The following is a 14,643-nucleotide window of genomic DNA, read 5'->3' as shown; positions in this document are numbered from 1 at the left end:
AAAACACGCATTTGAAATGGACGTAAATTGACGATGAGGAATTGCCCGATGCGATGACATTACAGTCGGTTGTGGATAGTGTATAAAAGGGTTTTTCTAAGATGCGGTAAAGATATTAAGGATTAATGTCCAACCGTGAAACACTGCATGTATGTTTCTCCCCAGATAACCTGCAGTGTCCAGTAAAAAAGGTTGTACTCCTCAAAGTCCCTCTCATTTCACAAAGTATGTATAAAGAGATATTGAAAGAGACTGTCATTGCACCATCCCAAGCAATTGCATGCATGACGCCTGTTGGGATCATTAGGTGGCCACAGGTCTCCTCGACAGACGGGGAGATTACAGGCCAGATGTCGGCGTGTATACAGCAAGAAGGCGGTGGACTGGGATTTGTTTGGGAGCCGATGGACTTCTGTGTCTCGAGCACTGATACTTGCATGTAATACTCTGTACAGCAACATTTGTAATTCCAAAGTGGGATGATAACTCTGTCATTCTGAGAACAGTAAAAAACGAATGTCTCCCCAGTGCCATGTGGGATTATTTCTGACATGTGGTCACTGAGACATCACAGCGAGACAGGAATGTATTTTGCTCGGGGTGGAAATGATGTTGCTCCTTCAAAACAATATTCAAAGTTCTAGCAGCACGAAACATTAAGCATCCTTTCTATTTGCATGAAGGATTACTTTCTCCTCATTGCTACATGTGATTACCGCCGTGTCTGGTGACTGAATATGTTCTGTCCACTGGTTGAAATGCAGCCTGTTGGTGGTTGAATGACTCAAAACCACCAACATGCCCCACAGTATACAGGCCACTCGAGCCGGTCAGGTCATTTTATTAAAAGCATGTTGTCGCTTTTTTATGTCGGGCTGAAAAAGGCATAAGTGACACAATCCGCAGCATCAACAGCAGGGCAAATGAACACGATATTAAACTGGCGTGTTGTATAACCCACCATCCTGTGTCCCCCCCCCCCCCCTCCCAGTCTTTCTGTCTATACGGCTCCCTCTTTCTCTCCTCTCCCCCACTTCTCTTGCTCTCTCATTTTCCGTTGACAAGCTCTCTGAATCTTTGACCACACAGCCTGGAAAAATAGCACGGAGTCATGCTGCAAGGCAAGTCTATCCCTGACCCTGATTCCCTTTCACCACATTTCCATCAGCGGCAAAGTAAAACACATCTAATCATTTCAATTTTCCCCCTCCGTCGCAGTATTATTAACATTGTTAATTTTCTGAGGGTTGCAGCCCAGAGGGTAATGAAAAGGGAAATGCATTATGGCGAGATATTCCATTGATCCACACACTTACTTGGTTGCTGTAATGGCCTAATGATACCGAGAGGCCAATTTAATACCGATGTAGAAAACAGAAGGCCATTCACCCCAAGAAGAAGGATGCTTTAAAAACCAGTGATGTCAATGTAAAGACACAGCCTACCATCTAGGGAGTCACACTGCTCTATGCTAGTTTGTTCATGCAGCTGTGCTTTTGTGCATCCTCCAAGACAAACTAACATGGCAAACGTCTCACTATTATTTCATGAAAAGGTGCCATGCGGAATGAACTGCATGTAGTAACGTATGACGAAGCTGCTGGGAGTACTGCATGCCTGCAGTGCTGGAAAGACAACTGTAATTTCCTACTCAAGTTAGCACTGATATTTAACTGACTTTATAACTCAAAAACAGAGTTGTCATAGTCTTCACCATGCATATAAGTAGATATCTAAAATACACACCACAACACCGTGATTCATTAAGAGGAACGGGTTCAAACTAGATGTTGTTCAGTAAAACCATCTGAAATTTCAATTCAAGTTTCTAATATATCTGAGTTGAGGCACTAATACTAAAATTATACTTTTTTAACTTGGTTAGATTTCGGAAAAGATCGTGGTTTGGGTTAAAATAAGTGCAGAAAGTGGCATGATTTAACAGATTATCTTAATAGATTTAATGCAGTCTCAAAATTTGCAAAATTATAGTTTTATCAGGAAAATGTCTGCACAAAGAGCAATTTCACAAGACCAAGTATTTATCACAAGGGTTGGTATCAGACAGTTATCAATACCAGGTTCTACAGACTCATTTAGTTTGTAACTCAACAGGTAAATAAGGTTCGATACCCAGCCCTCAGAGGAGTGTAATGCTTCATCACCTCTCTCTTCTTATTCACACACTTGAGGGTCCTTGACACGCAAGACAAACAACTTGTGCCATTTAAACTCACCACCAAGTTTCTATTTCCTGTGGTGCCAACAGCAAAAGGTAAACTATGTTGAGACAAGGAGTAGTAGTCTATCTCCTCTGTGGGAAAACAAACTGCGCTCTCACTGCCATCACTTCAATAAAACTGGGAGTGGTTTCATTTTCTATAGAGCTGAGCAACCAGAAGAAAAGATCTTTGCCAGCGCGAAACGGCTCGACCAGAAGGTTTGCACGGAAAGGTTGACCACTGGTGAACATGATGGAGACAGTCTTATTGCTTCCTGCTCTTTACCAAAGTCACACCTTTTCTGAAAACAAAAAAAGGCTAAAAGTTCTGCCAGCGACCGAATACACGAGAAATCGATGCCATGGCTTTGGAATACTTTATAATTTATTTTCAACAACAATAGAATACAGCAATTAGAAAACTATGTCTGGTCTTGAAAAATGTTGACAGTCTGGTATATGGAAGTCAGTCTACACGCACAATAAGGACTACAACTTTGGTCAAGGAGGGTTTATTGTTTTAGGATTTGCTTATTCATATCGCCAATAGTGAACAAAGGTTTATGCTGTTGAATCCAGCCTTCTGAAGATGTATCAGAGGAATTTTTGGTCAGTGTGCAGGCATTGAAGATCATTCAGAAGCTGAATACAACAATACAAGTTCGATGTTATCCATTAAGACCCGTCACTAACTTTTAAAAACACCGATCAATCAAAAGCAAAGTTCTGGTATATTTGAGCATCAAGTACTGAGACACAGTTCAGAGATCTGAAATGTTTACACTGGGGGCTTTACCCAGAATCCTCTGCGGGCAACTGGCAACATGGAAGGAAAAAGGTGCAACATGCATACTTGGGTTATATGTATGTCATCAATTGCCTAGATGGACCAGAATTAACTGTAGAAAGCTTAGAAAATCACAAGAAGTTGACATTTATTTTGTTATTTTTGTTAATTTAACAATCATGCCGCTTGTTGCATTCAAACTGGTTCGGGCTAATGAGCTAGGAACAACACTATAAAAACCTGGAGCTACTAATACAACTGATAGCTGTCATATGGACAGTAACTATACGAAACATATAATCAGCCTCGGGGAACATAAAGGTGCCCACCCAACGCCCCGAGGTTCATCAAGCCTGCAGGGCCTACTGTACGTACCCAAATAATCGAAACCACACAGAGCAGAAAATAGTAAATAGAGCAGAGAAAGCTTTTTGAAGAGGCTGTTAAGAGCTTAACGCATTCTCTAATTATAGATCTCACTTGCTCTCTTTTGAAGAGAACTGTAAATGGGAGCACGCCAAAGCTTTAGAGTACTACAAGTCTTATAAAAATGAGGAAAAGTGGTCCATTGCGGACCACTTTTGCGGCAGTACAGGAGCTTTTATTCCTCCCCTCTCATTTCACTTAAGTGTAAAACATGAAGCATTAATGAACGCTAAGAAGAAGAGGAACACTTCAGTTAAAGATTTGCAGTAACACACCATGTGTGAAATGAGAGGGCAAGGAAATGCCTAAAAAAGTGTGAAAAGACTGCCACGTATAGCACATGTATCTGTAGGAGACGGAGAGATAGATCGACGGACAGACGGACAGAGAGATGAAATAGATAGCAGGTGTTGTAATATTTGGCCTTCTGTGACACTTTGCCTTCAGTTTGAGGTGAGGTTTATAGGTTTATATGAGTGCAAACACAATCCTGTAAGGTCGTGTGACATTGTGTACTGCTGCATGTAGCAGCCTTTGTTCTTCTACTCACACCACTTCTGGAATAAGAAATAAAGGGATGAAGGTCAGTTGGAGAGCAGACTACCAAATATAGCCGCTGTGTTCATGTGAGGGCCAGACGCTCGAGAATGACAAGCCCAGCTCTGACCATGCCCTGTAATTGAGGAGAAAATAAGGACAGAAATTATATGTTTATTTTTGACAACAATTTTAATCTTCTGTGCTCTCCTTCAGAAAACGAGACGCCCACAAAAAGGCGCTGAGAATCTGTCTCACCCGAGACCGAGAGTTGAGTTGTTGACTGTTTCAAAACAATAAATGAAATTCTAAAAACTGAAAGACAAATATATATTTTATCTATTTAAATCTATTGTATCTTTAGTTCATAAACATCACACTGTTTAATAATAGCATATTAAATCAGGTAAATAAGAGAACTTTTTAACTTTAAGAGCATATTTTTTTCTCAGTACAGATTAATTTTCTTTTGAAATAATACTTTTCTGTCAAAGAATTGTGTTTTTTCTCCTTTGTGTGTTCACTGTGAGAAAGATGTTAATAAAGTTGTTTAAAATGAATGCAGTTAATGACTGCATTTGACATATGTTTGCTTGTTTCGACTGTATATGAATATTTGATATATGTAAATGTATGCAACAACAAAATCTGTTGAACAATAAAAAATACTTTGTGGAATTATTTTGTATCTAAAAGAAATTAAAAAGATAAATAATTCTCTTGAGTATTTGATAAACCTAAAGATTTATAATGAATCAGTATGGAGTTATGATTCTTATTGTAGTTTTTAAATGGTTTACATTTAGTTTCAGGCAGAGACACCACTGCCATTAGCTTACACCGAGTTTGGGGACGAAATAAATTTAAAATCGGTAAGTTACCAAAATAAGGGCATACATATTTTCCTCTGAAAGATTTCTAAACAAGACTCGAAAATGAATGAAAAATATTTGGACACATTTAAAACTGTACCTCTTGTAGCTATCTAGACCTTTTATTTTTTACATTTTCCAACTTTTCCTCTTTTCTTCATCTTTTCATCAAACGTCTTACTTGAGGAAACAATCGTCCCCCCCTCTTAATTTCACCATATATTCTTTTCATTTTATTTGATGTGATAATCTCTTCTTTATTTTATTTAATGACTTGATCCTTTCCTGCTTTGCTTGTCTTAGTTCAGTCTCTTTAACCATTACAGTGCGTGTCTATAAAGCAGTTAACTGCGTTGAAGAATATTGGAAACAGAGAGAGGGTTGAAGCCAGAATAATAAAATCTCGGATGGAAACCACAGACTCGGTCAGCTTCATTTATTTTATTTATGTGGCACAGCCCGAGACTATACTTGTTCTTTTGTTATTCTACCTCTCTCAGGAGGACAACAGGAGAGAGATGTAGTCGTTTTCACTTCTTATTTACAGTGCTCCTTTAATTAATTTGTCTAACAGCATGAACACAATTTACAGCTTGTCTAAATCTATCATCCGGCGAGATAATTCATGTGAGATGATGTTAAACTGGAGTCTTTCCCCTCAGACTCCACTGGAATAATGGAACCCAGTGGAAAAAATAATGCCAGTGAAACTGAAATAATGTCCACATGGTGATTGATGAGTAACCCATTCATGCATTTATCTTGAAAAATGATTCGACACTCTCTGTTTGGGGAGGTGGGATGTCCTCTTTCTATCCACCAATCTCCTTCCAGGTCCTCTATCTCTGGGTTTGTATCGCCTCTTAGTGGTCTTCAAAGAGCCTGTAATTAGGGGGCGGGCTTCCCGTGCCTCAAAACACTTCCCCGCGTGAGTGCCCAACTTCTTCCAAACTGTCCTGGGACTCAGAGCTGCACTTCTCCCGCTCCCCTCATCTTCCTTAGGATTTTGTTTCTCAGGGATGGCCGCATCTATTCTGGAGGTAGGGAATGTAATTGTAAGTATATCTTGTTTCCTTCTTTTTTCCTTTAATACAAACTCAACTTTTATGATGTTGAAATTCCAGCTAAAGACTTAAAGTCATGAAGTTGAAGTGAGGAAACCTAAAGCCTGGTTTGGTTTGAGGGTATTTGAAGTCTGAAGAATAATCTTCAATAATAATTTATCACTGATAAATAATATGTAACATAACAAGATAAGTAAAATCATGATGTGCATTAATGAAGAAAGAGCTCAGGTCTTAATGTGTGATTTAAAGCAATTTAAGGGTGAGCTGCTGACCGAGTTTGAGTATCATGTAACTGTACAACTCACATTTTAACTCTGTTCATATTTGCATAAGCCTGGGATTTACGTTTCCTGTGGGCATAAGGTTCCTACAGCCATGAGCAAATAGAAAAGTATAAAGATAATAGTTGTCTCACGTGGCCATGAGAAGTGCAGAAGTCAGTGGCTGGAGCAAGAAGTTAAGAGAACAGCAGCGATTGTAGGAGCAGTAAAAAACCTAAAAGTCTGTGATGAAACATGATTAACCTGAGAACTGGGCTGACCCCAGGGCTGTTTGGAAGAGAAGGAGATGACCACTAATCACCTCTGAATCAAGAGAGTCGGTCTGTAAAGAAAGACCATGATTACGTCTTAAAGATATGATAATATTCTATTCACACTTGATTAAATCTATCGGCTAGGAGTAAAAAGAGACGTACGCCTGGACTTAAAACGACAACGGTACAACATATTTATTCCACATAGGATTATCACAATAGTCTTGTGTTCATACCACAGCAGGTAACATCCAACTTAAACAATAACATCAGTAAACTAACCCTTACAAAATGAACACTGTGAAGTTCTATAGAAATATAATACGATTATAATATTGACTTGTCATTAGCTATATCCACGTGTACAGTGTGTGGTAGCAAAGACAGACACGGCGCCGCTGACATGTTGTGCTATGGTGTTTAGTTCCCTGCACATGGAAAAGGGAATACAAAAAAAAAAAGTATGTGAAGGGAAATTCCTTTGGTAGAGAAAAGTGGAAAGGAAAAATTAAGATTCTGAATGTGTACATGAAATGTTATAAATTAAAAATCAACTTGATCTGCAAGAAAATTAAACGGCACAATAGTGAGACCGTTGTACCCATGAGCTTGTCGAACATCTTCAATGCCATGGTGACTACGATAAGAAAGATAGCTCTTAATAACTGCTATGAATGAGTCACTGTTACAGTTCACAGTGCAGCGGCTACACATGATTAACAATGTATATTTATGTATGTTGGAGACCGTGAAGACAGGTGGTCAAAGTTTCACGCAAACGTGAATGCAAAATTAAGAATAGCTTGTGGTTTAAGTGAAACAAAAGACTACGGGAATTCCTCCCTTTGCTGAGCAGAGCAGAACCTACACAAGCATAAACATTCACTGCTTGAAATTGCTCTGACCACTTTGAAAACGGAGCGAGCAGGAAAATCCAGCGTTGGCCGTCTTACATGCGTTTTTTATTAGAGTTGACACTGACAGAAGCAGCACCAGCAAGCAGCCATTTCCTGCAGACAGACGGTCTTATTCTCTCCCTTGTCTCCTCCCCTCCAGGAAGACGCACGCTATGGCTCCAGTCCTCTGGCTATGTTAACTGCTACCTGTAACAAGTTTGGCAGCACAAGCCCCGTCAGGGATTCGGCTACACCCGGTAAGATTGGCAGCGCTATTCCATTAAAGAAGTCCTACACCATGACCTCTGACCTTCAGTCATCTAAGAACGGACGGACCGCAGACGGCAGTGGCCTGGCAGACTCCTACACTGGCTCCTTCACCACAGCTGGAGGAGGAGGAGGAGGAGGTGGCGGGCTGCTTACCCCCACTGGAAGCCCCCCTCCTTCAGCCGGAGGCTACACTACAGAATATAACCCTTTCTCCCACTCCTTCCAAACCTCCATCTCCCAGGACCCGTCTCTTTTAGTGTCCAAGGCCCACGCTACGGCTGACTGCCTCACCAGTGTCTACACCTCGCTGGATATGACACACCCCTATGGCTCCTGGTATAAAGCCGGTATCCACCCTGGTACTCCGGCTAATGCCACGTCCTCCTGGTGGGATGTCCACCCCAACTCCAACTGGCTGTCCTCAACCCAGCCCCAGGCGGACGGAGGTCTCCAAGCCTCCCTGCAGCCTGTGGCACCACAGGCCTCCCTTAGCCCACAGTTGTCCAGTTACAGCACCGACTTTACACAACTCAACTCGGCTCCTTACCCTTCTGTGGGGCTGGGCTCCTCCTCACACCTCCTCCAGCAATCTCAGCACATGCTGCCCCAGGACATGTACAAGCCCAAGCCTGTGCCGATGGAGAGTCCCATGGGCCTAAAGCCTGCTCGGGGATCAGGGGGCTACAGCGGAGGGGGTGCGCCCACCAGGTCCTCATGTGACTGCCCCAACTGCCAGGAGCTGGAGAGGCTGGGGGCCTCGGCTGCATCCCTGAGGAAGAAGCCAGTCCACAGCTGCCACATCCCAGGCTGTGGGAAAGTCTACGGCAAGGCCTCCCACCTCAAAGCCCACCTGCGATGGCACACTGGCGAGCGACCCTTTGTTTGCAACTGGCTGTTCTGCGGGAAGCGTTTCACCCGCTCGGACGAACTGGAGAGGCACGTGCGCACCCACACGCGGGAGAAGAAGTTCACCTGTCTACTGTGCAACAAGCGTTTCACACGCAGCGACCACCTCTCCAAGCACCAGAAGACCCATGCAGACTCTGCAATGCAGGGTAAAGCTGTAGCTGTGGAGGGAGAGACAGATCCTCGGAGTGAGGAGACCACAGAGCTCAACGCCAGCGCAGTGCCCACCAATACCGTCGCTGACCAAATCACCAACGGAGATGAGAAGACTGGCACACCTAATGGAGTGGAGAACAGCAGTGGTCTGTTGGAGATCTGACTTCATTAAGTCTTCCATCTAGTACCATTTGAGACATGATGGGTTGGTTTTTTATGGTGGAAAAATTCACCTTTTCAATCAAAAAAAAGACAGTTTTTTGTTTCAAGACATACAAAGGATATCAGATCATGTTTGAAAAGAGTTGATATGATAAATGACTGAGCATGTTGCAGGTAGCAATCACTTCATTTTCTCTGGACCACACACACAAATATGGGCAAGCCAGCAAACACGAACCAATGCACAAATGTATGCAGGCAGACACAAATACACACATGACGATGAAAAACCAAGCAGATATAACACGCGTATGTGCAAATGCAAAAGCACAGATATAACATGTGCAAATGTACCAGTATATATAATGCATATATACATACACACACACACACACACATACAAATAAACACAGTCATGCACACATTTTCTGCCTTTAAAATGAGGCAAACCACTGGGGAAATGTAATCTGCGAAAGCAGAAGGAAAAGAGCTCTGAAGCCGCAAAAGGAAAGTAGGTTTAGAAGGAGACTTATGGTTAGGATGATGGAGTTGATGGAGCATTGCATGCCTAGAGAACAATCTGATTTACAGCTGTACTTTGATACTCATGCATTATTCTTGAAACAATCAATGGACAATCTTACTTACTGCTTCTTGTTGCCAAACACATTTTGATGTAGAGGCTTTTGCATTTCACTTTCGTTTGCTGTTTGCTCCTTACGATGTCTAATTTAATTTCATATTTACATAAATCATCTAATTTATGTCTTAAATTATACACATGGGAGATTATCTTGCACCCTGCAGGAAATATAATGCCTGAATAAACGCAAGATGGTTAAAGTTGGCCAATAAGAAAATAAAATGCATTAAATTAACACTTTTTTTCTTATTTATTAGTTATACCGTGGAGTTTGGGACTATGTTTTTAAAGATTTATTTATGGATCTTGAATTTAGACGTGCGTGTAAACTATTTCTATATAATCTCTTAATTGTGAAATCTTCCACACCTGGCGCAGTAATGATTAATAAGGGTTTCTCCTTGTTTGTACATACTATATATTTACAACAATATATAGATATTGTAAGGTGTGTTATTTTTCTACTTTTTTATGTATTTTCTATATTTTATGTAACTTTCCACGATGAAAAGATCACTATGTTGCATCAGTACAAAGAAACAAGAGCATAAATTGTTGTTTATAATTTTGCTCATAGAATCGAACTACCACTGTTTGCTGACTTGTTGTGAAATGAGTGTATAAGATACTGTACATAGTGATAAAGCATTACGCCTCATAAAGGTAATCATGTTGTAAAAGTTGTGGTGTGAAATCATGATAATGTTGGTGCTTCCAAAAGTAAAGACATTTCAAAAGCATGTTCTCTGGTGTTATTCGTATTTATAGGTGTTTTAAAATGCATAAAACGAGAAGCAGTCGCTCTCTGAGAATGAAGCTCACTCCTCCACGCCTCATCCTCTCCTCACTCACTGTCGTTCTTTTCATATCTTACTATATTTCCAACTCACCATGGCCAAACCAAATACTTTCATTATCTTTTGCAACACAAACAAAGCCCTCCACTCTTGTAAAGTCTTAACTCCACACAATGACCCCCTTTCAGAGAGCCACTGTAGTTACACTCAGGACAATTACTCCACTCTCAAGCTTGAGAGGGGTAATTACTGAGAGCGATGCTCCAGCAGAGTCAGGAGAGAGGAGAAGAGGAGAAGAGGGGATTAGGACAGGGGAGTTGTGGTTGTATTGTTTATTGAGGGAGGCGGTTAAACAAAGGACGCCAATTAAGGCAGGATGCAGGACGACAGACGTGATGTGGAGATACGAATGCAGAGGAGAAGCTGAGCTGACCCTCAAGTACACCTTCGTCCATCAAAAATCTACAACTTGAGGCCGTGCTGTCACTGTAGATAACAAGTTAAAGTCACGACAAGTGCGTGTGTCTTGATGTCCAGTCAGGTCACTGAGGTTATATCACAGGCTAATAAAAATACGTGAGCTGGGTGGAATACCCATTCTGCATTAAAAGAGCGGTAGTCTCAGGAAAAGACTAAATGAAGCCTACAACACATGCACGTGATAGCACCAGACCAAAGAGGCTGACAGGTGATGGTTGAAATAGATAAGCAGGTAAAACAATTTCAGCAATATGTTATAATCCTTCTCCCAGACATCCTACTCAACGACATGATTTTACCAGTTCTAAAAAGACAAGAAGAAAAACAACAACAAGATAACTTGTTTTTAAATATTAAAGTAAAGAATTACATCACAGAAGTGAGGACCTGTACAGCTGGAACCCCCCTGAAGCTACTGACTCTCCTGATGTAACATTTACACTTCCCAGGCTGCATGGTTCCAATTTAGGGCTTCTAATGAGCTGTAGTTGAGGGCCGACTCTGTCATCATGGACCGACATGTTTATGGTGGTCTGAAGTGGGCGCACGGTCGAGTCCACAACATAAAAGGCAAACAGGGGGATGGGGTATGGGCAGGGTGTGTCAGGCCAGAGACTGAGGGGGGGGGGGGGGGGGTTAAGAAGATGGTCAGGTCAGTGGCTTTTAAAACCTCTGCTGCTACTGGTATTTTCTGCCTCTTTAAAATACACTCCCTTAGCAGTGGTGGTGGTGGCATTCTGTAGCCTTAACTTTATTTTTACTTCTTTTATTTAGAAAGCCAGGACACATTAAATGTTGCTTCAAATAAGGCCATAAAAAGAAAAATATACATGCAGTGATACATAGCGGCGGAAGAAGAAGCTGGACAATCTGTTCCATATGGTTTGCCCCTGTACTCTTTTTACAAATAAAATGCTGCATTACACAGACTTGTTAGGACTAAAAAGGTTATTCCAGAGGATCCCAGACACACGAGTTAAAGCCATCACAAAGCCCATTTCCGACCTAACTAACACGAAGAAGCAATTTTAGCGATGTTTGGTTTAGCCATAAGAGTTGACGAGCTACATAAACTTGCGCCTAATGAATTACTCCACTTTTTAACTCTCTGAGGTTCCAGCTGTTTTAAATGAGAGAACAACTCATCATGATGTGTTGAAGAAAATGCTAATGAATCTCCCTTTCCTGTTATTATCTGGTCCTAACTGAATAGTCAAGTAAAACAATGGGACTGTGCTCTGAAATGGCCACAGGCACGGGCGGGGGGGGGGGGGGGGGGGTTTGTGGGAGGCAGGACAAAAGGCACAGGTGTCTGCAGGTGTGACTGGGACTCTGTGGCCGAGCGGGGGAAGAAAAGGGAAAAGAATGTCAGCACGCCCAGAGGCTCAGCAGTCAGGCCATGAGTAAAAACAAGATAAGGCTTTTTTTTTGCAAAGTGGAAAGGTAAACTGACCCGAGTGAACCATAACGTGACCTGAAGAGAAGGAGAGGTCAGGCTAAATGAAACTGAGCTCAAGAGGAAAACATGACAGATAAGAGAGGGCAAGAGGTGAAAAGGTCAGGCTACCATGCACTTTATGTCTAATTTGCCATCTTTACATTTGTTAGGAAACACAACAGATGTGCCTCGCTGATTAAATGCTTTTCTTCATATACGCAGTAAACTCAGTAAATATTGTGGCCCAGCTGATGCAACAATCTTGTATTTTGCAGCACTGCTTCCTGTCTCATTATTACATTGGTGATGGAGGTTAGACCACCCTCTCACCTTTGACGGCACACACAGTCTGTGTGGCTTGCATCATCAAACTTGGAGTGCTTTTCATATTTCCCACTCTACAATGTCACAGCGCTTTCTAGCCCAGCACTGCCTTTAAAGGGAGTCCTCCCTCACTGCCCAGTGCTCCAAATGCGGTACTAAACGAGGCCATTTTGTTTATAGCAACTGTGGGAGGGTTGTGGGTGACTCTGTGCCCCTTTAAAAAGATAATATGCTTCCCATTTAATGGCCTCCGGATGACAAATTGCTTCCAGGGGAAAATGAAGTTAAGAAAATTGCACTTGTGACACGTAAAGACATATCCACTTTACTCAAGATGTTTGACATATAATTCAACTACGCAGCAGCAGGTGCAGTTATGATTCTTGCCCATGAATAAAGTGCATGCTTAGGCTCTTCATCAGTGATCACGAGTATTTCTCATTATGTGCATGTAGATTAACGTACATTAACTAATCCTGACAAATAATTATTTTTTTCATACAGTTTGCACATTGAGTAAAGCTGGTGGGGTTCCCTTTCATTTTGACCACAATGTAAGGTGCTTCTTTTTTCATTGACAAGAACAATAGCCTTATATCTCTTGGAGATGGTTGGGGAAATATTTGATGGCCGATTATGGCCTACACCCTTACAAATATCTAAAGCACCCGTAAACTGTTCTTTCCTTTTGGAAATGCTAACTATCTTGATGGTATGTTTTTCAAGCCACTAAATACTTGGAACATTTTAAGTGAAGGGATTTAAGAGAGACCATGTAGAAAAAGGGGGGGGGGGATTTGTGAAAACACAAAATGCTCAGGAGAAAAGGTAAAGAAAACACAATCAGTTAGACCTGCCACTTACAATACAGCGGCCACATAGCAAATTAATCTGGATTTGGATCAACTGAATGAGGAAACTGAAGAAGGAAAAAGAGTCAAGGAGGAAGGAGGGAGAAGAGAGAGAGACAGTAAGACAGGCAGACAGAGTGAGAGAGAGAGAGAGAGAGAGAGACAGTAAGACAGGCAGACACAGAGAGAGAGACAGTAAGACAGGCAGACAGAGAGAGAGAGAGAGACAGTAAGACAGGCAGACACAGAGAGAGAGAGACAGTAAGACAGGCAGACACAGAGAGAGAGAGACAGTAAGACAGGCAGACACAGAGAGAGAGAGACAGTAAGACAGGCAGACACAGAGAGAGAGAGAGAGAGAGAGAGAGAGAGACAGTAAGACAGGCAGACAGAGAGAGAGAGACAGTAAGACAGGCAGACAGAGAGAGAGAGAGAGAGAGAGAGAGAGAGAGAGAGAGAGAGAGAGAGAGAGACAGTAAGACAGGCAGACAGAGAGAGAGAGAGAGAGAGAGAGAGACAGTAAGACAGGCAGACACAGAGAGAGAGAGGGGGGGGGGAGATGGAGATGGAGTCAAAAGAAAGAGAACTGAGTGATTTGGGTTGGAAGCGGGAGCAGGGAGCCTGGGTTGGCAGGGTTTTGGTGGAGGAGTGTGGTGGTTCAGAAGTCCTCCAGCGCGAGGCGCCAGTGTGTCCGGCGGGGGCCCTGACCATGAGCTGCCTCACCCCCCCAGAGCCACGGCCACAAACCCCTTCTCCCCCTTCACCATCAGCACCGCCACCCATCCAACCCAAAACCCACTGGCAGGCAGCGCTTCACTGAAGCTGCTGCTGCTGCTGCATGTTTATTTAATATTCTGAAGAAATTGAAATATCTTTGTGGGTTAACACACATACATACGCAATTACACATCACTCACCCGCACACACACACACACACACACACACACACACACACACACACACACACACACGCACGCATACATTCACACATGTTACCACCACAATATATAAATAAATAAAAGTCAAGCAATAACGTTCTCTTGATCTGTGGCCAACAGCAGAGTTGGAGAAAATCTTTTTCGAATGGTGTTTTTCAGAAGCGTACAGGGAGGAGCGTGAATGTCTGACACTGCATGTTGCCTGAGCCGTCGGCGTGTCTCGGACTGACTCCCACAGAGGAGAGAGAGCGTTGCCAAAGTGGTTGACAAACAAGAAATAGTTCCCATGTGACAGGAACAGGGCAACTGGGACAAATAAATAGGGCCAAACATCTAA

The 14,643-nt window shown here is 42.3% G+C and overlaps 1 protein-coding gene across 1 annotated transcript; it reads left to right on the top strand.

Moving 5' to 3' along the window:
• The first annotated feature begins 5,806 nt into the window (after positions 1-5,806).
• sp7 (Sp7 transcription factor) lies at positions 5,807-10,203 on the top strand. The gene is made up of 2 exons (XM_079265549.1): positions 5,807-5,898; positions 7,502-10,203. The coding sequence occupies exons 1-2, from the start codon at positions 5,863-5,865 to the stop codon at positions 8,834-8,836; spliced, it is 1,371 nt and encodes a 456-aa protein (XP_079121675.1). The 5' UTR covers positions 5,807-5,862; the 3' UTR covers positions 8,837-10,203.
• The last annotated feature ends 4,440 nt before the right edge of the window (positions 10,204-14,643 follow it).

Source organism: Melanostigma gelatinosum (assembly GCF_949748355.1).
Source record: "Melanostigma gelatinosum genome assembly, chromosome: 3".
Taxonomy (NCBI): domain Eukaryota; kingdom Metazoa; phylum Chordata; class Actinopteri; order Perciformes; family Zoarcidae; genus Melanostigma; species Melanostigma gelatinosum.
Note: the sequence above shows the minus strand (reverse complement) of the source record. Positions and strands in the feature narration are given on the sequence as shown.